Source organism: Silurus meridionalis, chromosome 13 (assembly GCF_014805685.1).
Source record: "Silurus meridionalis isolate SWU-2019-XX chromosome 13, ASM1480568v1, whole genome shotgun sequence".
NCBI lineage: Eukaryota > Metazoa > Chordata > Actinopteri > Siluriformes > Siluridae > Silurus > Silurus meridionalis.
Window position 1 is genome coordinate 12,955,835 of NC_060896.1, and position 25,737 is coordinate 12,981,571.

The 25,737-nt window shown below is 36.4% G+C and overlaps 2 protein-coding genes across 6 annotated transcripts; one reads left to right on the forward strand and one right to left on the reverse strand.

The window, feature by feature from the left end:
- Positions 1-31: 31 nt before the first annotated feature.
- On the reverse strand, positions 32-7,964 carry ints14 (integrator complex subunit 14). Of its 2 annotated transcripts, none has more exons than XM_046864162.1 (12): positions 7,833-7,964; positions 7,049-7,328; positions 6,770-6,877; positions 4,079-4,234; positions 3,581-3,699; positions 3,356-3,498; positions 1,882-1,974; positions 1,645-1,789; positions 1,401-1,534; positions 1,057-1,175; positions 726-791; positions 32-624 (listed from the first exon to the last, which is right to left on the reverse strand). In XM_046864162.1, the coding sequence occupies exons 2-12, from the start codon at positions 7,268-7,270 to the stop codon at positions 367-369; spliced, it is 1,563 nt and encodes a 520-aa protein (XP_046720118.1). In that variant the 5' UTR covers positions 7,271-7,328; positions 7,833-7,964; the 3' UTR covers positions 32-366. The 2 variants fall into 2 exon arrangements, with proteins under 2 accessions (XP_046720118.1, XP_046720120.1); XM_046864164.1 differs by lacking the exon at positions 7,833-7,964 and adding an exon at positions 7,488-7,804.
- A 137-nt stretch (positions 7,965-8,101) lies between these two features.
- slc24a1 (solute carrier family 24 member 1) lies at positions 8,102-24,278 on the forward strand. Of its 4 annotated transcripts, none has more exons than XM_046864158.1 (10): positions 8,102-8,445; positions 8,891-10,094; positions 15,224-15,286; positions 15,621-15,729; positions 20,490-20,573; positions 21,087-21,184; positions 21,289-21,558; positions 21,663-21,752; positions 21,883-22,049; positions 23,475-24,278. In XM_046864158.1, exons 2-10 carry the CDS (start codon positions 9,030-9,032, stop codon positions 23,722-23,724), a joined length of 2,196 nt encoding a protein of 731 aa, XP_046720114.1. In that variant the 5' UTR covers positions 8,102-8,445; positions 8,891-9,029; the 3' UTR covers positions 23,725-24,278. The 4 variants fall into 4 exon arrangements, with proteins under 4 accessions (XP_046720114.1, XP_046720115.1, XP_046720116.1 ...); XM_046864159.1 differs by having other exon boundaries at positions 15,621-15,723; XM_046864160.1 differs by lacking the exon at positions 20,490-20,573.
- Positions 24,279-25,737: the final 1,459 nt, after the last annotated feature.

Sequence of the window (25,737 nt, forward strand, 5' to 3'; positions counted from 1 at the left end):
AAAATAAAGCTTTCAAATGATGGTGATCAAATATATTACAAATGTGCGATGCACTTTTATTTCTTTTGAGTCAGTTATAAAAAAAGAAAAATTGCTATGTACACAATTTATTTCTCAGTAAATGAGTTTCCTAAGTTTCTTTTGAGGATTCATCAAAGTACAAAAAGGCATGCCATAAATCATTGGTTCCTGTGCTACAGAATGTATAGCTCCATATCTATTCCTAAAATCTAACGTGTAGATATAAACAATCCAAGATCTTATTGCAATAGTGTCAGCCTCTTCATAGTTGAAAAGTCAGTGAGGGGCAAAACATGGACCAGAGATAAATTTAAATGGTTTTATGTAGGAGCCTTTGTTATTTGTTTACATCCTGTCAGTCCCACTTCCTCCGCCTGAGAAATCAGTGAGCATGGGTGTGATGACATGATCAAAAGCTAAATATTTGGGGTCTCCACTACTAGCCAGTTTGAGTTGTTGGGCAGCGTGGGACAGTTGAAAGGCAGCATCCGGATGGGCAGAGTCGGGCAGTAAGGTGCACTCCCTTTCCAGCAGTTCAGCTACACCTTTTAGCAAGTCCCAGAAACCAAATCCTAGAGCAGCTTTACGTAGCCGGTTTAGCTCCTTTAACACAGACATGACATAACCTCGGTTATTAAAATAAACTAAATAAAAACCATCCTGTCTGCTAAACTGCATAATCACTGTTCCTAAAACATTGTTACCTTGTAGAAGGTTTGCGTTTTCTCCGGAAGTTTTCTTGCATTTCGAAGGATTTTCTGTACATCAGTCTGTAAAATAGTTTTGCATTGTAATTTTTGTCAGCAATTTCTTACTAAAGGTCTGCTAACTAGCAAGCAATTTGGAAAATGTCAGCTATTTAGTGCTCACTAGCCAGCCTGTTCATAATACAAAACTCTAACTGCAAATACTAATCATTTAACATTATATGCTCAGTTTGCTGGGCCCGTAAATCAGATCCATTAAAGCCAACCAGTAACAGTATTTTGAGCCATATACAAATCTTGGAAGGGCTTATGGAAGGCATTAACATACCTGCAGTCCATTGGCTTTGATCCAGACTGTGACATTTTGGGCATAGCTCCGTTTGCTTTTGGGTAGGACAGGGAATGGGCTTTTGCTATCATCTTCCCCATAAGGATTTTCCAGTGCATCTACAAGGCAAGAAATGTAATTTAAATTGTCTTAAATGTAGAAATTACATTTGATAAAGGAATACATTTTTTCACATTGTGTTCAAAAACAAATCAGACTTTTTTTAATACAAAAAACACATTCAAAATACGATCTTGAAAATACCATTGGTTTTACTTGACTGGAACTTCTCATCTCATTAAAATTACTAACATAATTTTACATTAGAAATATCTGTATTCTACCTGAAATGGGTCCAAGCTGAGAGATTTTCCCTAGCCATGGTAGAGGTTCTGGTCCAGGCTCAAAAATCGACATCATCAGATTAGACTTTTTCTTACTATCTGCCTGTGAGTAGAGCATCCCAAACCAGTCAGTCCTAACAGAGAAGGTTCATGATTAGAAATCGCAAAAGGGACTGTACAATGGACATAAAAAAATATATATGGTAGATAAGGGCTTGAATGGTTTTATTTCATTGCTTCTTACCCCAGCTGTACCAGTGCCACCATGCCTTCCACTTTCAGACTGCCATGCAGGAGGACACAAAAATTCGGGCTCTTGCCTGCCATCTGATTGGTTGATGTTTCCTCTTCTATTTCCTCAGCAGCCCCTGCTCCCACTTCATCCACTTCTATAAAAGCAAACACAAAAGCAGAAATCAGCATTTTCTGTCAGAAAATACAATGGGAGTGAATAACAAAGAATCTGCAGTGGAGTGGCGACCTTTGTTGACAGCGATGGGTAGGACCAGGTGTCTGGACAAGACTGGAGGACTGGCAATATCACCAATCTCAATAAAACCCACAATCTCCAACTCTGGAACAAAATGACAGAATTACATACAAGTTTAATTAATTAAACTTGGTTTGCAGCAACCATTGCTAAAGTGTATCCGGAAAGTATTCACATCGCTTCACTTTTTCTAACAACCATCCCTACTGTGAAGCATGGGAGTGGTAGCATCATGCTTTGGGTGGTGTTTTTCTGCACATGGGACAGGGCAACTGCACTGTATTAAAATTTCTGGATTATTATTTTTTTTTAATTATGTCTCTCACAGTGGACATGCACCTACGATGACAATTTCAGACCCCTCCATGATTTCTAAGTGGGAGAACTTGCAAAATAGCAGGTTGTTCAAATACTTATTTTCCTCACTGTATATATATATATATATATATATATATATATATATATATATATATATATATATATATATATATATATATATATATATATATATATATATATTTATATAAAATATAAAAATATGCCTTATTCCGAAATGGATTCAATTCACAAGTTTCCTCAACATACAAATACAAACAATACCCAATAATGACAACATGAAAGAAGTTAGTTTATGATCTTTCAAGAATTTGTAAAGAAATGTATATAAAAATCACATGTATGTAAGTATTCAAAGCCTCTGCTATGACACTCAAAATTGAACTCTGGTACATACTGTTTCCACTTATCCACCTTTTTTCACAGCTTGACTGGACATGATTTGGAAAGGCACACATGTGCATGTCAGGGCACAAACAAAGCCATTAAGTCCAAGGAATTGTCTGTAGACCTCTGAGACTGGACTGTATCAAGGCACAGATTTGGGAAAGGGTATAGAAACATTTCTGCAGCCTGGAGACTCTTCCTACCGCTCATCACCTGGCCAATACCATCCATACAGTGTAGCATGGTGGTGGCAGCATCATGCTGCAGGGTTGTTTTTCAGCAGCAGGAACTGGGAGACCAGAAACCTGCTCTATAGCGGACTTGGGTGGACTGGGGCGACGGTTCATCTGAACTTTTTTCATGTTGTCATTATGGAGTATTGTTTGTAGAATTTTAAGGAAAGTAAAGAATTCAATCAATTTATTCTATAAACCAGTAAAATAAAATTTGGGGAAAAGTGAAGCGCTGTGAATATTTTCTGGATGCACTGTACATTGCTAAATATGGTACACTGAGGTTACAAACAAATTACATATACACCTTCATACTATATACATATACTACAATTACTTGTACTCAACAAGGAAACATTAGGGATACCTCACATGCATAGGGTACCCAAAAATACACCCAAATAAAACCTAAGAAAGGTGCTCCAGTAAGCCCAAACATTCACTGACCCAGACTAACATTCCTAATAATCTATTGTAAATGTGCAAGAAAATTGGAAAATACATGGTACCTGTGTGTACTGTTTTTGGTATTGGCTCCAGTTCCTCATCTAATAGCACATGTTCTGGCCTGGGAAACACCTGCACATCAGATGCTAGGTTTCCACAGCGCAGCACAGCATGGAAAGGCATGTATGCCTGGTCAATCAATTTCCTGCCAAAACATGTTTACAGACTTACAACTAAAACAATCTACAGTATAGCATTTATCCATACCAACCAGTATAGTTACTCACCCAAACAATGCCTGAACACTTTTTAGACATAGTGGTGCATCCATAGTAAAAATCTGTCCCTCTCCACCACTTAAAGCAAGAAGCTGCTCCAAATTGTCCATGGCGTCAGTGGCTTGTAGCTACAATTAGAAAGGCAAAAAAGGTTATTAAAGTAATTAAGAATTATGTAATCTACATGGTCTATTCATTTTTAAATGGGCATCTCATTGACAACATTTCACCTCGTTGGATTTTATAGCAAAGTAATAATATCTATATATTTAATATAAATAATAGCTATAAAATGTACAAAAATTCCTTAGAATTTATTTTCATTTTGCTGTCAAGTGTGTATTAAAGAACACAGAGCTGTGACAGGGATTACACTCAGTGAAGATCAGAGTTGTCAGAGAAAGCATTTTAGTGATGTTTTCGTATTCATATCCTCTTACATATGCTGAATAACTTTCAAAAGACAATAGTTAATAATTAAGCATTTATTTCATTTGCCAATAATACCTCCTCTGCAGTGGCGATACACACTATGTAGAGTTTGGAAGGGAAAGGGAAAGGTAAGGGAAACTTCTTATCCTCTCCCCGTTGTTTCAGTGTGGCCAGGGAATGACGCAGAGAACCACGACCAATACCCAGAGCTCCATCAGTCACCAACACCACCTAAAGGCGGTCAAATAAATCAGCAAACAACACAATTAGAACATGATCCACATGAAAAGTTAGGCAAAGTAATGAAATTCTTTATAGATGTGTCCAGCCAATGTGCATTCTGTAATTGCTTTTTTATTCAATGTTGATTTCATTGTTTAATACACATAACTATGAATTTATGTATGGGCAAATCAGGAAATAGCATTACTCAGCAACAAAAACCTGCAACACTGACGACTTCTTTCGGCTGCTCCCATTAGGGGTCACCACAGCGGATCATCCGTCTCCAAACTACTCTGTCCTCTACATCTGTCTCTTTTAAACCAACTACCTGCATGTCTTCCCTTTCCACATCTATAAACTTCCTCCTTGGTCTTCCTCTTTTCCTCCTTCCTGGTAGCTCCATCCTCAGCATTCTCCTATCGATGTACCCCATGTCCCTCCTCTGCACATGTCCAAACCATCTCAATCGGGCCTCTCTCACTTTGTCCCCAAAACTTCCTACATGCTATGTCCCTTTGATAAACTAATTTCTAATTCTGTCCATCCTCGTCACTCCCAATAAAAATTGGGAGTGACGAGTGACATCTTCAGCTCTGCTACCTCAAGCTCCACCTCCTGTCTTTTACTCAATGCCACTGTCTCTAAACCATACAACATTGCAGGTCTCACCACAGTCCTATAAAACTTTCCCTTTCACTCTTGCAGATACTCTTCTATCACAAATCACTCCTGCCACTCTTCTCCACCCACTCCACCCTGCCTGCACTCTTTTTTTCACTTCTCTAACACACTCTCCATTACTTTGCACTGTTGACCCTAGGTACCTGAACTCCTCCACCTTCTCCACCTCTTCTCCCTGCAACCGCACCACTCCACTGCCCTCCCTCTCATTCACACACATGTACTCTGTCTTTCTGCTACTGACTTTCACTCCCCTTCTCTCCAGCATGTACCTCCACCTCTCCAGGCTCTTCTTAACCTGCTCCCTACTCTCACCACAAATTACAATATAATCCGCAAACATCATAGTCCATGGAGACTCCTGTCTGACCTCTTCGGTCAACCTGCGAATCGCAAACAGGAAAGGGCTCAGAGCCGATCCTTGATGCAATCCAACCTCTACCTTGAACCCGTCTGTCATTCCTACTGCACACTTCACTGCTGTCACACTGTCATCATTAATGTCCTGCACCACCCTCACATACTTCTCTGACACACCTGACTTCCTCCTACAATACCACAACTCCTCTCTCGGCACTCTGTCGTACGCTTTCCAATCCACAAACACACAATGCAACACTAACACCTATCAGGAAATAGACACTTACCTAAAATGCATATTAACATATACACCCACCCACCCACCCACCCACACACCCACCCACACACACACACCCACACACACACACCCACACACACACACACACACACACACACACACACACACACACACACACACACAGCTGTCAAAATCAATTTTAACGGCACAAATTTTAATAGAGCGCAATTAATGCAACGCACATTTCTGTTTTACCATTTTTATTAAATAAATAAACAAACAAATATATAATTAAATTCTTCAATGCAACACACATTATTAAATATGTATAAAGACCAAAAACTCCACCAAAAAAATCATTTTCTTATCACTAAACATTTGTTTATAAAGCAAATAAAGCACCAAAATACACCATGGTGCACACACATCCGGCAATTAAATCCATCCATGTGGAAACATAGCAAAAGTTTTGTTTGGTGTCCTGATGATTTACGTAATTCAAAACACCATAATTACTACAAAACATTTACAAAAATATTTTGTCTTAATGCTCCATGTTGAGTATGGTTTCACTAATAATAAACAATCATTTGCATAAAGTATCCATATTTGTCCATGCCCATATTGTTTAGAGTATTAAAAACTTGAAAAGCATTCATTTAGGGTACATTTAGAACAGATAAACATGTGCGATTAGGTTGCGATTAATCACGAGTTAACTCATGACAATCATGCAATTAATCGCAATTAGATTTTACAGGGCTTTCTCCAGTCAGCTTGTTGTTCCTATTCTAGCCTTTAATGGAACACGCTTGTTGTCATTTCTGTTCTTGTATTTGCAACTTAACACACATGCTTAAAAAAACAAAACTACATGAATCCGTTAGTAATGATCGTAAAATGCTGCTTGCTTTATATATTTAAAGTTCCAATCGGACGTGGCCGGGTTATAAAAAAAAAAAATAATAATAATACAAATAATAATAATAATATTAATAATAATAAAAAAAACATAATTTATCTTCTTCCCTGATTTCTAAATATCGGCATTGGTCAGAGAAAAACCCATATTGGTCGACCTCTACTCTATAATGTTCTATGGCTTTCACAGTCCCCAGATTTGCCCAGATGAACATCTAAGGGGGATTTTGTACAAACATATGTTCCAGAACTCCCCATGTCCATCATCAAACAGCAACTGAGAGAATATCATTTAAATAACAGTGTTCAACCGTTTATATGTTTAACATAGCACATTCTACCTGACAGGGACAGGTGCCGCCCCACTCCTGCTGCACGATGTTACTGACTCCCTGCAGTGCTGACTCCAGGCAGGTTTTATCATAGTCCTCCAGATTGCTCAAGGCCTCCTGTGTAACAGTTGAAAAGAAGAAAGGTCTCAAACAAAAGTATGTGAAATGAACGTGTGACAACAAATCTTTCATTTACTGATGTACTAAAATACGAACACATATTTGGAAGCTTTTACTTTGGAAAGCATTATATTCAACCTAATATGAAACAATCCACATTGATGTCACCTGTAGTGTGTTGTAGTCCCTGGTGAAAGGCACCAAGAGCTCCCAAAGGGATGAAAAGGCAACAAGTGCAGTGAACTCCAACTTGTAATTTGTGGCCATATGTTCGAATAGCATGGTTAGGCCATGGACAGCCAGATTCTTACGCTGAAAGTCCTCACTGCCTTCCAATGACACAGGTCGTGTCATGGACAGTGACGCGTCCATAAGAACCACAGTTGGCATGATGGCAAAAGGATTTTATTCTCAATCTCAAGTAGTTATGGCTGCACCCACATCGCACCTGTGAGAATTTGCAAAAATATATGTCTGTGGCTCTGATATAGTGTTACAATGCAATACAGTTTCAGAGTTACCAATCACTGCTTACTTGGAATTTTAATTACAAGTTTAATAATAAACTCATCATTTCATCATTACATCATTGCAGCCCGTGTCGTACCTCAAAGATAAATCAAATATGTACCACTAGCTCAGGGACTGAACTGTCGCTAATTCAATAGATTTTCACAATGCATCCCTAAAACAGCCCACAATTACTATAAACCAGTCTTTTCTTAAACCCTTAAAACCTGATATTACTGTATCGCCTCCAATATAAAAAAAAAAACCCGTTATAATTATTTTTCGTAAGTAAATCAACAAGCTACCTAGCTAGCAAACACCACAATGTCTGAGATATGATTACGTTCAAATGCCCGAACCTATCACTCGACAGTTTTAAATAAATGTAACGCTTACGACCCTAATTTTGCCTATAAAAGAAATGACAAAAAATTAACTTTACCCATTCTAAAACCAGAAAAACAAAAGCAGCTTTGAGTGAGTGTGTGCGCCCCTTAATAGTGCCGTGTAGAGACAAAGGAGCCTGACATTCTGTTCCGAGCGAGAGCGAGTGAGTGCGGGGCATTGCAACAAGTGCTTATTGAAAAGCTGCACATCTACGCAGCCTATTACTGATCGACAGTTTATTTGTTATTGTATAGCACTCCATAGAAACCGAAAGTCTCGTGTATTAGCGTATCATATTTGTATACGGCACATTATTGCATATTGTTCTCATTGAGTCAGTTTGCATTTCTTTTTTTGTTTGACAGTCCTTTTTTTTAATGAACAATTAAAATACAAGCGATCAAAATAATTGGGATGAACATGGTGCAGGACAGGTTAATGAGAGTGTAGAAAGACAGTACAGCTAATCTTCTTATAAAGACTTCAGGTATTAGGTATTATGCTGATCCACGGTGGAGAAAGCTGTCCTGCTGTGCGTCCCAGTTGACCTGAGCTGCTGCGCGCGCTGAGTGAGTGTGTGTGTGTGTGTGTGTGCGCGTCGGAGCTCTGCGTTCAGCCCAGCTGTTCATCAGCACCGCGCCATCGCCACCGCCGCTCAGCACCGCTCCGTAAGTACACCTCTCACACTTATCAGCGCAAAGAAATTACCGACGAACTGTGCTCATAATCTTGGCTCTATTAATCTAGACTATGCGTAAAAAAGTAAGAAGAATACACAGCTGCTGTTGCTATTTACTATTCATCAAGGATCATTATTTAAGTTTGTCTGATAAACAACAAATGAACTGTCACTTACAGTAATGCGCTTAATAGTGAGTATTTTAATATATCACAATAATACCTTTCTTTGTCGTTCATTAGATTTTATCTATTTATTGTAATAGGGATAATTTATCTGCAAATGATGTTTTAAATAATGCATTTAATCAGTTACATTTTTGTCATTTGTTACACACTCACCCACTAGCTGCATAATTAGAGTAAAATAGTAAAAGACAGTTAAGCAATGTACACAGAAACCTGTTACCTAATGTTTATACCTATTGCTTGCAGCAAGCGACCTGGAAGATGAATCCTTTGACCCTGAGAGTATGAGATGTTTCATGCTGTGACAGGGCCCTTCACACCCCATCATAACCTGGTGGGACACACTGGGATATATTACCTGGGACAAGAGCAAATCCCTTAGGAAATGCACTGCAAAATGTATCTAACTCGGAGAAAGAGACTTCACCTGACACGGATTGTATTTCTCCTGTCTGGGGTATTGCTTTGTTGTATATACCAGCTAACAGTAAGAGCCAGAGTACCAGGACCCTGGTCCAAACCTCAAATTGGTGAAAACCCCACAGGTGACCATGAAGATCCTACTGAAGGGCTGGTACTGAAACCAGGAGTAACAGCCAAGCTGACCACCCCTGCTGTGGAAGAAGGTTTTTCAACTCATGCTGCACATAAACCAGACACAACTGCATCCAACGCACCTCTAAAAACAGAGAGAGCAGAAACAACGGCGCTACACCCAGTGACCTCCACAAACAGGACAATTGTACGCTGCATCTATGTAGATCCAGAACTTCCAAAGCCCACTCCAATTCCTACAGCAGCACCTGAACCCACTCACCCCATACCCACAATCATCATCTCTGGCCCTTCAGAGCCCCCTTACAATAAAGGTGAATACCCACAGGACATCTTCTCCATTGAAGAACGACGGAAAGGCTGGGTGACTTTGCACATCTTTGGGATGATATACATGTTTGTTTCTTTGGCCATTGTGTGCGATGAGTTCTTTGTTCCTACTCTTGGCGTCATCACTAAAAAGTTGGAGATCTCTGATGACGTTGCTGGAGCAACGTTCATGGCAGCTGGAGGCTCTGCTCCTGAACTCTTCACCTCTTTGATTGGCGTCTTTATCTCACACAGCAACGTGGGTATTGGAACTATCGTAGGGTCAGCCGTATTTAACATCCTATTCGTAATAGGAATGTGTGCTTTGTTCTCGCGAGAGATGCTCTACCTCACCTGGTGGCCTCTCTTCAGAGACGTGTCCTTCTACATCTTAGATCTGATCATGCTCATTATCTTCTTCTTGGACAATACCATAATGTGGTGGGAGAGCATAATGCTAGTGGGTGGTTATGCAGTCTACGTCTACTTCATGAAATACAATGTCCAGCTTGAACATGCGTTTAAGTCTCAGCTCCGCAGGCACAAGAACATCGTCAAAGTCATCCCAGTAGAAGAGCCAGAGAAGGTTTGTCATTGTTTTTTGGGACACATTAAGACATCTCTTCACAGTTCCGACTAACACTAGGCTGAGAGGCCAGCTAAGTCAGTGTACTCAAGCAGTCTAATCTATTTATAATCAGTGAGCCATTAAAAAGGATTGGGTTTATCATCTAAAATACAAAGTGCACAAAGCTTTAAATGCATCTCCAAACAATATACAAAAAAATATCTTTTTCATTTTTGTCTGATAGGTATAATTATAATATTGTTCTGCACAGACAACAGTGAAATCTGTTTGTCCAATGTTTATTCATTACACACATACATTTGACAGCCTTTGATGAGACAAAATGAAAAGGATCTCTTGTGTTTGTGCAAGCGAGACCTTACTAATAAGCATTTCTCTATTTGTGTCCAACGTAGCTCATGCAGATTGACAGTGAGAGTCCAATAAATTTTAATAAAATGTTAGGTACAAATTTATGCTTACAAGCACCGCTTATTAACCCCACTTTCTCTCTCAGCTTAGTCACTGTGGTTGGTGCTAGCTTTGAAAAGATCAGCACTCACAATAATCTACCATAATGTTTTTACAAACACACACAATTACCCGATTGAAACGAAGATTAGAAGTAGCACAGAATAGGTTCACCTTGAATAATGTCACTCTGAAAAATATTTACGCTGATCATAAAGCAGTGTACTTACAACCTTTTGTTTGTGAATAGTTTTTTTAAAAACCATTTTTTAAACCATTTTTTACCAATTCTTTTACTGAATTATCCTTAAAACCCGTTGAAGTTAAAGAGTATTTGCTGTAATGTTATCAGTAAATTCAAATGATCATAAAATACATTTTCTTATTGTATTTAGTTGATTAGACTTGATAATCAGTTGTACATTCACAACACTCACTCTGCACACTGCTAGCTGAAATAAAGCCATTCTCACTGTTAACCCTAATCCTGTCAGGCTGTGCACTGTCCAAACTGTGTAACATATAGCATGTTTAAATTAGGTAAGTGTGATTGGAGCTTATATCGTGTTAAAAGGATGTAAGTAGTACTTACAAGTTTGTCAAGCTTTTGTATCTGGGTTAAACTCAACCCAGTGGCACACATGTAACACTCATAGGTAATTAAGAAGTAAAACATCACCGGGCCTGCTGTTATGGGAAAGTAATTATCATATAAGTTAGTTTTATTTCTCTTATACCACTGCAATATCATTACAATAAAAGTATATATTTGTAATGAAGAACGTCTGATAATGTATAGTAGTTTTTCTTTGATCATTTATAACACAATATTGAATGCTTGACTCTGATCAGAATGTGTTTACAGATTTTTTTCATAACACAACAGTAATGTCATCATTGATTCAAATAACAAGTTTATTTTCATGCACTTATTGTACAATGTTTTTTTCAAAATTTGGGCACTCTACAACCCCAATTCCCAAAAGTTGGGACACTGGGTAAAATGTAAATAAAAACAGGATGCAATGATTTTCTACTTTTATGAACCCATATTTTATTGGGATAATATTCAATTTGATGGTCGCAACACATCTCAGAAGAGTTTGGTCGAGGAATGTTGTCTCATTTATATTTTTTATTTCATGATGTTCCAAATGTTTTTAAATTGTAAATGGTATAGACTGTATGCAGGGCAGTTAAGCACCCAGACTCTTCTACTGTGAAGCCATACTGTTGTAATAGATGTGGTATGTGATTTAGCATTGTCTTGCAGAAAAATTCACTCAAAAGCCTTCCCTAAAAAGACATTGTCTGGTTGGAAGCATATACTGTTATAAAACCTGTACATATCTTTCAGCATTGATGGTTGGAAGCATATACTGTTATAAAACCTGTACATATCTTTCAGCATTGATGGTTGGAAGCATATACTGTTATAAAACCTGTACATATCTTTCAGCATTGATGGTGCCTTTCCAGATGTGAAAGCTGCTCATTACATAGACACATGCACCCCCATACCATCAGACATGCAAGCTTTTGAACTGATCATTGATGTAAGGTCCATAGTTTCCAAATAAATTTTACATTTCAGTTTGTCCGACCACAGTACATTTCTTTTAAATGGGCTTTGGCCCAGAAAAGACTGTGGTGTTTCTGGACCATTTTTGGATTAGCAAGTTTATCCTGAATTTCTGGATGAATTTCTGGTAAACTGTGTTTACAGACAGTGATTTCTGGAGCAATTTTTGAGCCCATGCAGTGATTTACATTGCACTATCATGCCTGTTTTAAATGCAGTGCATTGCGGCAGTATGGCTTCACAGTAGAAGAGTCTGGGTGCTTTACCCCTCCTACCTAAAGTCCAGGCTTTTTACTATTTGAAAAAATTTGGCACATCACAAAATAAAAAAATATGATAGAGAAATCTCAGGACTGTTGAGCAGCTAAATGATCTTCTATCAGACACCAATGAGAGCATTCCTCACCCAAAACTCTTTCTGAATTGATTCTGTATATCTAAGGTTATCAGATAAATGGATTTTAAGAACTGAAATACGGTAACAATCAGTACAGTTTCTGCACAAGGTGTTAACGAGAAAGGACAGGGATTAATACATAAATTACAATTTGTAATCATTGGCATTATGGTGTTCTATAAAAGGAATTAATCACCTCAGCACCTGCTACGATCAATCATTCATTTCAGGCTGTATGCCACCAGCCAGTCATGTATCAATGTCCATAACAGCAATTCCCATTACAAAAAACTGCAAAAAGCAAACTCCTCTGCACTGTAGACATTTTGTAAAAATCACTACAAAATGCTACAAAATGCTAAACACAAATTTCTAAATGTCTTAAATGTAAACGTAAATTGCAAATAGACAGAAAATCTATTTTTATAATAGGTTTGATTTATGTTGTGCATACATTATTCATGTTTCTGTAAATGAGCTGTTAATAAGCTTATTATTTATTTCTATGATATGAATTTTGTTCTGTTCTCAGAGCTGCTGTTATAGAAAATTAAACAACACCCTCTGACTTCTATACAATACTGGACACAAAAATTAAGGGGGAAACTGTAGAATTCTGTAGAATTCTGTCTAATACTAATTAGGATGTGCACACATTGAATGGTCAGATATGAAGCTTGTGGGACAAAGAAAGACCACTTTCATGAACATGTACAGCTATGATTTTACAGCAGTTACCTAGGCAGAAGTGCAGTGGTTGTCTAGTGTGTATTGTACAATACAGAACTAATTGTGCTAGAAAAAAACGTAGGAAATTAGAGAGAGAGAAAGAGAGAGAATGAGAAAGAGAGAGAGAGAGAGAGAGAGAGAGAGAGAGAGAGAGAGAGAGAGAGAGTTGTTGTGTTGTAGTGATTTAATGGTTACTCAGCTAATCCTCCTCATGTAAAAAGTATAACATCAGTGCAAGTGTCAGATTCACTGAACATAATGTGAGAAAGCTCCACTGTAATCTTACAACGCACTACTGTGTTCCCACATACAGTATACAGGCAACCCCCGATAAGTCGCAGTTGGAACTCACGGCTCGGAAAATTCATGGGTTTGGAACCTAACTGACAGCAAGTTGCAGATTATCTTAAAATTAGCGGGAATCCGCAGCGGGACTGAATGTTCAGGAACGTTAGGAATAACATTTTAAACTATCTTTTCACTAACAAATTTCATAAAAATGTATAAAACTCTATTGTATCAAAGTGACATAATGTCTAGATAAATTCAGTAGGGTACCATAGGGGCTGCGGGGGTGCGTCCAAAATTCGCGGGGGATCACTGTATATAAACAGGTGTGGCTTCTATCGATTATTTTAGTAATCGAGTATTCTACCAATTATTCCATCGATTAATCGAGGACTACATAAACAAGAGAAAATGCGACAAGTCTCTTAAAATGAACAAGTAATTTGTTTACTTTTTAGAACATTTTTGCATTTTATTGCTGAAATTGCATACAAGAATATCTGTGAAAACTAAAATCATTTACTGCATTTAACTGCCATATTACATCAGAATGCAACTACAAATATATAAATAATAATAACAATAATAATAATAATTAATCAAAGAAATATAAAAATCTAATTCAAATTAGTTTCAAAAGAAAAAAAAAAAGAGATATGTAAAAAAGAGGTATGTATGGTGGGTTTTTTTTTTTTGTTTTAGTTTAATATTTTCGCAAACTTTCTGTCGTTTTCTTCAGCCTGAATCGTCTTCTTGCACCTCGCTGTTTTCTCTCCATTCAAAATAGCATGATTTTAATTACAAAGTGAGCGACACTCACCAGCTCTGGAAAAATGAGACTACAAAATATTTTTTGTTCAGTTCTACTTGTTTTTAACAAACAAAATCTTATGTCTAGCTTTAAATCCCCAGTCAGGATGTTTTACAAGCGCTTGCTCTTATATCATCAAAATATACAATCTCAAAAATATCCAAAATATAAAATACCAATAATATAATACGATCAACAATACAGGAATGGAAGGAAGTGTGAACTGGTGCAGTACATGGAATCTATGTATGTTTTATTAGTTGTTACTTATTATTTAACAATCATTGATTCAGTTAGCTCTCATAGTTTCTTTTAAAATACATTTTTTGAAAATGAAATCTCTATGCTTACAAGTATAAATGTGGATAAAAGGCAGTGAATCACTGACGGCGAAAAAAATATACCCTAGTGTAGGAAGGAAGACGGCACATGAGAGATATATCTGCTTTAGTGCTGGGGCATGCATGTGCCCACTAAATATGTGTCCACCAGATAATTAGATGATAATGAGAAATGGAAATCACTGAGCACCTACAGAACTACTAATACTATCTATAATAATACAATAGAATATAACAATTGTGTAGTGCTCTAAGCATGGTGTATTTTTCTTTGCTAGATATAATGCTGAATTGATTTGACTGATCATTGTCTACTACAGAGATTTGAGCTTTGTGTAATTTCAGGAGTTTTTATTAAACTACTGTACCAGCTATACCAATCCCATTTCAACCTCTGTGGACATGTGAACTTATTCCTCACCATCTAATTATTTTTAATCATATAAATTTGGAATTAAAATAAGAAATGCTCAGTTTCTGTGACTTCTTTAAGTCTTCTATAATGTTTCAAATCATTGTTTCTCACAGGAAAATGGAACATCAGTTGATGAAAATTCCACTCCTGAACCAGAGGATAAGAATCGATTAAAGGTAATTCAAAATGTAAAATGAAGAAAAGCTAAAGATTTCTCATATCAATACAAAGAAACAAATGAAATACACAAAAGATAGACAAGTTAGAATCATTTATATCAGATGTGTAGTTATTCATGTGCAGACATGAGGTTCACATGTCCTATTGTATTAACATGGGATTTTTAAACTGAGTAAATCTAGCACTGTTTTATGAAATATGCATTTGTAAAAAAAAAAAAAAAAAAAGTATTTATTTTTTACTTACTTACTAGCTCTTTTGACAATATGAGATAGAGTTCTTTTATTCGTTTGTGCAAAATGCTATATGTATCTATATCTTTATCTTCAGCTTAGGCCAATACTACAACGAGGGGGCAGTTCAGCATCTTTGCATAACAGCACCATGAGGAACACCATTTTCCAGCTCATGATTCACACACTGGATCCTTTGGGTGAGGGTAAGAGCACTTCAGTGATACATCCCTTTAGAAAAGGAAGCCACTTAGCATAAATTGCAGAAGTCATGTGGCCTTTTAAATAACCGAGACACTGAGAAAAATAATTCATGGCCATGTTTGCTTTCTAAGTGTGGGGGTAGATCTAGCCTGATAGGAATGAAACACATAAAAAGAAATAAGACTAATAATTTTAACAATGTTTCGACTTTCAGAGGAGAAACAAAAAAAAATGTAAAACAATACCACAAATGCTTTCAATTTAGAAATTATGTCATTTATGTAATTCTGAGTTAATGTGCAAAGTAATCAGTAAGAAAAGCTATTCTACACAACTTGACACTATTAAGTAAGAGAAGAAATGTTGAGAATCAGCATCATATTTATAAGTGGTCTGTTTTCTGTTCAATTAGGTTTAAGTTCATAATATGATAATCAGCATGATCTTTGATTAAAGTATCCATTCCTGTAGACAAACAGTAAAATTTGACAAGGTGTGATACAAGGGAGTCCCTTTGCCCTTCACTGAGTAAAATGGATTACCAAAGCATTTCAAACTGAAGGCAACACTAAGTCCAGATTGAGACTAAGCAGATAAATGCCTCTCTCTCAGTCTATGGCGTGATGAGTGATTTGGTTAGGGAAGCAGCAATGGAAATGACTTATAAGAATAGTCATGGCTCATGTGGCATTTTATATTGAAATAGCATTGAACTTGGAGTAATTGTGTTAGATCATTGCATATATCATGATCAGGTTGATATGGGATTTATAAAACATTAGCTTGACTTTACAAGTGCTGGGCACATCACTTTGCAAGAATATCCCATGGGCTTTTAACACAGCAGTCCAGAAGTTTTACCAAATTATTGTAAAGCCACCCTGTTGTTGTAATTTTAAAATTATTTAAATATTACAAAAAACAATACATATGGAGGTTAAAATATTTAGTTGTAAAATATACAGATCTCTGCCCCTCATTCCAAGGTAGTTATATAAACTTTCAATATATAAATTTTAGATTCATAATTTATATAGAGACATAGACACACCAGAACAAAACAAAGGGAGTTTGCCAGGGTTTAGTCATGTACATCCAGTGTAAATTCAAGTTGATATCTATGGAAGCTGGTCCAGGGGGCAGTGGTGAGGAAAGAGGAGGCATTAAAGGTCTTTTGCATCTGATGACCGTAACCCCATCCTCAAGGAGTGGTGCTGCAGCTGCAGCCTCATGGTCCTCGCTCAAGCTGCCAGCACTGGGCTGCTCCAGCATATTAAGCTGCTTTTGATAGAGCTCATAAAAGCTGGCTCTGAGCCAGCATCCAGCAGCGCAATCCCTTTATCTTATCAGGGCTCTCCCTTATTCATACACAACAGATACAGCACACCTGCTACATAGTACTTCACATGACCCACTTTGTGTAATTGTTATTTCTGTCAATGCATACAGTACGGGGAGGGCATTGTGCAGCTTTTTAGATGTACATCACACCAATATACTGGCCAGCATGGACAACTAGGTTTTAAACCTGAATCTCAATGGAGACCACACTGCTGCATTTTTAAACAACAATACCATTAAAGTGCATTAATTCCTATTTTTTTATACACTAATAGGTACTGGGCTTTATCTCACATGGTTCATGCATTTGTTGTATTCTCTTACATTTGTGGTCTGGATTGTAAATACTGAAATATAAAAATTGCATAAACAGCTGTTGCATGATTTAAGCAAGTCAACATAAGTTTACTTTATATTACAAATGAAATAAATTACAAAAGTGTAATCAAGGTGGTTTACAGTCATTTAAAGATGCAATTGTGCGCTTTTGAAAAGCTTTCACATAAATCTCTGCTTATTAGACTCAGTGGTAAATGGGGTTACAAAGCCCAGCAGCTCATTGGGATGTAAAGGTAAGATGTTGGGTGTTTGCCACAATGCCCCTTTTTATTGTGGTTGTATGTGCTGTCATGGCTATGTTGGTGTTGCAATAAAATAATGACGTTTGTCAGTGTATTTGTGTCATGAGCTTGTATGTGAGTTTGCAGTCACATACTGTAATTGAAATCCCACAGCATTCTGTATATATAAGAAGTACATTCAAATATCTGCCATCTACAGTCAGGTCCAGATATATTTACTATATGCACAAAAAAAGCTGTTTTAAAATGAACAACATGGATAATCTGATACAAGACATTTTGGATTGACGCATGCTTTTATTACAGTGACTGTATACACAGGTCAAAATTACTGGTGCAAATTTCATTTCATTTCAAATGCAGCTTTTAAAAGGAACATTGCCCTTTTTGAATAAACCTGAAAATCTAATTATTTTATCTGCAAATTACATCAGATTACATTAGATCTCATATGTTTGTTATAATAATAATAATAATAATAATAATATTTATTATTATTATTATTATTATTATTATTATTATTATTATTATTATTATTATTATTATTATTATAAACATATGAGATCCAACTTAAAATGACTGATGAAATTTGCAGTGAAAATATTTACAACAGTAGAAGATTTCTCTATTTCAGTCAATTTCAAGTTCTTATACTTGGTAACTTTTACTATCACGGATTCTGCCGAAGTCTATCACAGAAAGAGGTGATGATATATAAAGAAAGGTTTTCACGTGTGGTAAACCCCTTTAACAGTTCAATTCTTAAGTCTAATGTGTCAGAGGTGACAGTTGTGGCTAACAGTAGTGCTAGCTGTAGATCACAAGTTTATGTTCATGTGCTTACAGTAAGATCTGATAATATCTATGGTGAAAACTTACACAGGAAATAAATAGTAAAGTGTGTGCTATGCATAATCAGTCATTTGCACATAAAATCTCATGTTGCTATTTAACAAATGAAAGGTTGTAATCATTTAAACTGCTTATAAAAACATTTTGTTAGGAGATGTTTAGATGAGATTAGATAAGATAAGATTAGATTAAAGTTTGTTGTCATTAGTGCAGAGCAAAAGTACACAGCCAAAGAAATGCAGTTTAGTGATGATGGATGTTGGAGATGTTTAAGGAGTCATTGTCAGCAATTTGTTATAGGCTTCAGGACTTTAAGAATACTGTGTTCTTGGTAACATGACAAGTTGTATTTTTTTATTTGTCAAGAAAGAAACTCTAGAGGGGTTGACTTTTTTTTTTTTACTTATTTTAAAGTAAATGATAACAGAATTGTTAAATGATAAATTTTCAAAGAAAATAGTAACAACCAATATTTAATGCATGAATTTTGACCAGAATTTCATTGCGATTGTAATGCACCAATAATTTTGACACATACACTGTTTAACAGATAAACAGGTACAGTGAATAGAAAAAATAAATGTATACCCCCTTTTTTATTGCAGGCTTCTGTGTAAAAAAAATATAAATCAGTCAGATTTTTTCTATATATAAAATGTTTTGGAGTCTGATATGACCAAGGTAGAACTATTTGGCCATCCATTTCAGCACAAAACCTACAGGTCTTGCTAAGATAGATAAAGGTAATAACATTTTTACTTCAAACACAATAATTACTGCAAAGCACAAATCAGAAATATTATTTAAAACCTGTGCAATGATTTGAAGAGGGCTGTGCACAGACGATCCTCTCAATCTCAATAGAGCTGGAGTATTTTTTTTTATGGAAGATTGGAATAAAAAGGACAAGTTTGGAAGCTGTTAGATTCAAAATGACTATCCAACATGGTTAAGTGTTAAATTACAAGCCAAACGTGTTAGTTAGGAGGTTTACTCACTTGGGCAACCAGATTTATTTTCCACTAAAATGTTTCCTTTTGTCTTTCATTAGGGTTTTTTTTTGGTTGCTATATAGCAGTAAACATGAAAAATTAGCTGAACTAATATCTCGTGCTTTAATTTTCTGTACATCACACAAACCTGCAATTTTAACACGGGTGTGTTCAGTTTTTATATCCACTGTAGTTGTCATCTGTTTTATTATATTTATTACAATAAAAGCATGTTTTACCCATGTTTTACCCTACATGTTCTGTTCGACCCAAAATGACCCATTATACAGCTGTTCTGGACCACAAATATGACTGGTTGCAAGAGTGCTGATATTGAGCATAACATTATTGGTGCTTTTAATTGTTTGCATCACACTGCTTGTCTGTGTTTGCTACAAAAATTCCAAATCTAGCAATAGTTCATTACAATAACTGTTACTGCAAGTACTACAGTCAGTTAATCTGTGTGCTGCAACAAAGCTCTTCAAGACAAGGCTTTTTGGGAACTGTTTTTGTTTACGATGCCTCATATTAACACAGCCATGCTAATATTTGCACTTTTGCTCATTCGTTATTGCTTGAAATTACCGTTAATTAAGCAAAAATGTACATGGATGAGTCTGAAGAGTATATATGCACAACTAAGATAAAACAAACCAACAAACTACTGTATTTTGTGCCACCTTGTTTGTGTAATTGCTTGGTATTTGTACATTTAAAAAAAATTGTGAATATATTTGCTGTTTCATTTATCTTTCAGCTCCATATACAGTACTATTAGTTCTGTTTGATGAAGAAATTAGTGCTGTATTACTATAAACTCTAAATATATAACCTGGGTCAGTAGCATACTGTAGATCATTACTAATTAGAACAGAACAGAAGGGTTAAACATAACATTATCTGTGCTGTTTCATTCAGCTTGTTTATTAACCTTTATTAAAGGGTCCTCTAAGTCTAGACCTGACTGTATATTTCACTTCTTTTGGTTTGCAGTGAAGTTTAAAGACAAGGCTCAGATTTTGAACAGCATGGCCAGGGGGAAAGTAGAGGGCAAAGAGAAGGAAAAATCAGGCAAAGGTGAGCTCTGGTATTCCACCATGTCATCATAGTGTCTTTGTGCACAGTGTATTATTATGGTTGCACAGAGGTTTGTCTACAGGTTTGAATCTCATCTACCAAGTGAGCATGGGTGGTTATTTACACTGCTGATTAATGTCATTTGTACAAACAGTAGCACACCACCTGGTACCACCTGGGACCACCTGGGACCTGCATGACCAGAAAACATACTGCCAGTAGCTTTGTTTTCATAGTCCATGTTTGTTTTTCAGAATTAAAAATTGCTAGAAGGAAGATTGAGCATATTTCCTTTAAAATTTGCTTTAAAACCCAGGATCAATGCAAATGATAAAAGCTGCCAAATAACATGATGTTTTGCCATTAGAAACGTCGATTGATTCCTGAGTCATTCAGTGATCTCATTAGAGATGATTTAACAGCTGACTGTGCTGAAGAAAATAGAAGTGTATTAATTACAGACTGCATAGTTTATTTATATATCTTTAATGGTGTGATGGTAAAACTTTACAGGTGATGATGGTAAAACAGAAGAGACCAAGGAATCTAAAGAGCCAGCAGCCGCACCATCTAACAAGGCAGACACCAAAGAAAAGCCAGAGGGACAGAAGGTGGGCAAAACACCTGGGATGAAGCAGAGAGATTAAATAACATAGATTTGCCATTTAAACTTCCATCTCTGTCTCTATTTCTATCGTCCACTCTCTTTCTGCAGAAGGAGAAGGAGGCAGCAGAAGGAGAAGGAGGAGGCTCGGCAGGATCAGAAAGCTCTGATGACAGTGATGATGACAGTGAAGATGACAGTGAGGAAGACAGTGATGAAGATGAAGATCAGGAAGATGGAGATGAAGATGAAGATGGAGAGGAGAATGAGGAGCCTCTGTCTTTGGAGTGGCCAGATACCAAACGGAAACAAGCCACATACCTGTTTCTTCTGCCTATTGTCTTTCCTTTATGGCTCACAGTACCGGATGTCAGAAACCCAGTAAATCTAAATTTGCCTTTACCTGAGCCCCTTTGTTTAACTAAAACAGATTTGGAAGCTTTGTTTTCTAGTCTGTTTGTCTCATTGATCATTGTCCCTTACAGGCATCCAGGAAGTATTTTGCCATTACCTTCCTGGGTTCTATAGTGTGGATTGCTATTTTTTCTTATCTCATGGTGTGGTGGGCACATCAGGTCAGTTTTACATATTTACCTTCTAAATAAGATTCATTCATACTGGTTTGTCAGTAAAACACTCACATGCAATGTAATATTGTGGAATATTATAATGAAGAATCCATCAACTTGTCTTTTTTACTCAAAGGTGGGTGAAACCATTGGCATTTCAGAAGAAATAATGGGTCTCACTATTCTGGCAGCTGGTACATCTATTCCTGACCTAATCACCAGTGTGATTGTAGCTCGGAAAGGCCTGGGAGACATGGCTGTTTCCAGCTCTGTAGGCAGCAACATATTTGATATCACTGTTGGGTAAGCCACTAAAGCCTTTATTGACATATGGCAGAAAATGTTTAGGTAACTTAATAGAAAAAAATTTTAGGAAGACATGAATAATTAGTTTGAGTAGTTTTGCATTTATATAAATCCTAAAATATGTAAACAATATATCAACTTTATATTATGCTGAGAACATCCTATTGCAGGTTTTTCCACAGAACTGCCAGGTTATACTGATATTAACTTACCATTGGTGAAGTAATCTACTTGGGCCTTGGCAAACTTGTTCCATCTAGGATCTGTGGCAAGATGTCTGAATGAAAGTTTCACTCTCCCAGTCATATATGCAGTCTTGTGCCCTTGTACCATACTCTTACAATAGGTGTGTTGCTCTAACTGGTGTGAACAATGAAGCAGTTAATATGAGGAGCTTATACAACCTATAACCTAACCTAACACTGTGCCACCTGTACCTGATGTCATATCTTTATTTGAGTAGACTTGATGTATCAGGGTAGAAGAGTTTTCGTGGTAGATAAACTCTCTTCAATTCTAGCTGGTTGACTTTTTCTGCAAGGGGCACATGCACATTTACATGAGGACGTATCTTTGGTATTTGATATTCATCTGGGATAATCAATCTGTTGTTCTTGGCAAAAGTTGGTACTCCACATAGAGGCTTGTCTGAAAAGTGGCTAGAATTCTCAAAGCATAGCTTCATGCGGATGAAATGTGTGGCCTTTTTTAAGAGTTATAAAGCTCTTTTCTGAGTTCACTGTGGGACATAATATCATAAAGACAGTAGGTTGATTTGCCATGTCCTAAAATGTCTGCTCCTTGGTAAAAATTTATATATGACAGTATCCTGATGCCTCTAGCCATCAGAAGAAACAGAGCCAATTATAGTATCTCACTAAAGCAACAGTTTTAGTATATCTTCTCAAAGGACAATATTATAGAAATAAAATTTTGATATATTTTAGAGTAGTCACTGTGCAGCATTGCCTTAATCCTCCTTAACAAATTTTTAAAAATACGTTATTGTGCCTGAAAGTATTTATAATTAAAGAAAATCTTCTCTGGTATGAATAAACACAGAAGCACAGTCTTCAGAACTTAGAAACCATTTCCCTTCAGCTGTTTTTGAGCCAGATAAATGATTATAAATGTTGAAATTATTTTAGTAAAGTTTGTCTGCATGGACTTTACATTAGATTATTTTTGTGGTGTAGAATGATGCAGCACAACCAATTTATAAAACAGGTTCTTTTTACAATTTAGAATTTATTGTACCAGTGTGGAAGAAGTTCAAAATGATTACATTCTGTAGCTTTAAATTAAATTCTATAAATAACTTCATAAGAAACATTACTTAGCTTAGTATAAAAAACAGCTTTCACCAGAATATTAAAGTTGAATTATTATTCATATAAGAGTTGATGTCCCTTTTGTTTGCAGGTTACCAGTGCCCTGGTTAATGTTCTCGTTTGTCCATGGGATGGCCCCTGTGGCTGTCAGCAGCAATGGGCTTTTCTGCGCCATTGTGCTGCTCTTTCTCATGCTTCTCTTTGTCATCTTCTCCATTGCAGTCTGTAAGTGGAGGATGAATAAAATGCTGGGCTTTACCATGTTCATGCTTTATTTTGTGTTCCTTGTGCTCAGTGTCATGCTGGAGGACCGTATCATTGTCTGTCCAGTGTCAATTTGAGAAGCACTCTGACACTGTCAAATGTCGAGTGTCAAATGAAATGGCAAACATTCAACTTACAGCCAGTCATTTGTTCTGTTTCACCTTCTAACCTACTGAGAAGAGCTAACCATTTAGATGTCTTCTTATGCATGTGTCACGTGAGGTATGATGCAATATTTGCAGTACATACTGCTGTAATACTTTAGCACATATATACCAATGCAAAGCTTTCTGCTTGGCAGCTTGTGACTCTGTTTGGAAATACAGCTTTCCTGGTCTTTTTAAAGTCTGCTTGACAGCATTACTTATTCCAAATATTGTGTCTACACCACTTTGTGACCTTGTGGCTATCTTTTGGTTATCCGGGGCTCATGGAACAATTTACTACATCACTGTTTGTGTACCACTGCATTAGATATCTTTGTATTGTTGATCTCTGGAAACTGTAAATAACTAATATATATTTATATACAGTACAGACCAAAAGTTTGGACACACCTTCTCATTCAAAGAGTTTTCTTTATTTTCATGACTATGAAAATTGTAGATTCACACTGAAGGCATCAAAACTATGAATTAACACATGTGGAATTATATATGGAATTATATACATAACAAAAAAGTGTGAAACAACTGAAAAATGTCATATTCTAGGTTCTTCAAAGTAGCCACCTTTTGCTTTGATTACTGCTTTGCACACTCTTGGCATTCTCTTGATAAGCTTCAAGAGGTAGTCACCTGAAATGGTCTTCCAACAGTATTGAAGGAGTTCCCCGAGAGATGCTTGGCACTTGTTGGCCCTTTTGCCTTCACTCTGCGGTCCAGCTCACCCCTAAACCATCTCGATTGGGTTCAGGTCCGGTGACTGTGGAGGCCAGGTCATCTGGCGCAGCACCCCATCACTCTCCTTCTTGGTCAAATAGCCCTTGATGCCTTCAGTGTGACTCTACAATTTTTATAGTCATGAAAATAAAGAAAACTCTTTGAATGAGAAGGTGTGTCCAAACTTTTGGTCTGTACTGTATATATATGTGTGTGTGTGTGTGTGTGTGTGTGTGTGTGTGTGTGTGTGTAACAATAACATATATTCACTATATATATATTATTTACTATATATTATTAAAATAATTCAGTTTCAATAATTGTGACAAGAAAAAATATTAAGGTACAGTGCAATACACCACATGGTGGCATCTTATGCATTTTATAGTAGCGGGCATAAGCCTTTCAGAGAGTCAATAATGCTGGTTACATTTTGTGCACACAATTTCCAGTGCATTATACTTGAACTATTCTGTGATGCACAATACAATCATGTATATTATCCCTGGTTCAGCCTACAGTGACGTTTAGAATATATTGTGAACATAAAACATTTCCATCCTAATGTAATATAAATACAAATGCACACATTCATACAGATAGATGTATGTAGTGAATATATTGTTTGGTTTTTGGATTAGATTTTTAGTCTTTAGACCTAAACTGCAGTATTAGCTGTGTTATGCTCATTCTTCTATAATAATATTAGCATTCTGGCGAGTAATGTTTTACATGTTTTTTGTTTAGAAATTTTGTGCAGACACTTTTTACTCTTAGTTCTGCGTTGTTTTGCATTGACTTCACATCTTTCTTATTTTGTTTTATCAGTGGTATCATGCAAATACATTATTCCAAAGGCTGTACTCCTTTAGAAACAATAATGAAATTCAATGAATTGTTTACTGTAAAGTATGTAATTTACACTCATAGTGCAATGGAATTATTTTTGTAAACGATATCACAAGATCATCATAATTCGTGCTTGTAAAACACAATGTCCCTTTGAAAACTACTTTAAAATAGCTACCTGCAAAAAAAGTGCTCTGTATTAGTCTTTGTTTATTAATGTTCTAATAAGTAAATAAAAACCAGATCATTATGCTGTGGAACTAAAACCAAAAGAATGAGTGAAAAATGTTGCGTCATTTTTTTTTCTGTCATGCAAGGTGTTTAGTGAAACAAAAAGTACCATGATTAAACACACTAAGT

Bases quoted from the DNA above. Each gene is read 5' to 3' on its own strand.
- slc24a1 (XM_046864158.1), top strand. From the start codon at position 9,030: ATGCACTGCAAAATGTATCTAACTCGGAGAAAGAGACTTCACCTGACA. The intron at 15,730-20,489 runs GTAAGAGCACTT...TTTGGTTTGCAG, and splicing joins ACTGGATCCTTTGGGTGAGG to TGAAGTTTAAAGACAAGGCT. The intron at 21,559-21,662 runs GTAAATCTAAAT...TGTCCCTTACAG, and splicing joins TACCGGATGTCAGAAACCCA to GCATCCAGGAAGTATTTTGC.
- ints14 (XM_046864162.1), bottom strand. From the start codon at position 7,270: ATGCCAACTGTGGTTCTTATGGACGCGTCACTGTCCATGACACGACCT. The intron at 3,700-4,078 runs GTATTATTGGCA...TTCTAATTGTAG, and splicing joins GTATCGCCACTGCAGAGGAG to CTACAAGCCACTGACGCCAT. The intron at 1,176-1,400 runs GTAGAATACAGA...CTTGCCTTGTAG, and splicing joins TCAGCTTGGACCCATTTCAG to ATGCACTGGAAAATCCTTAT.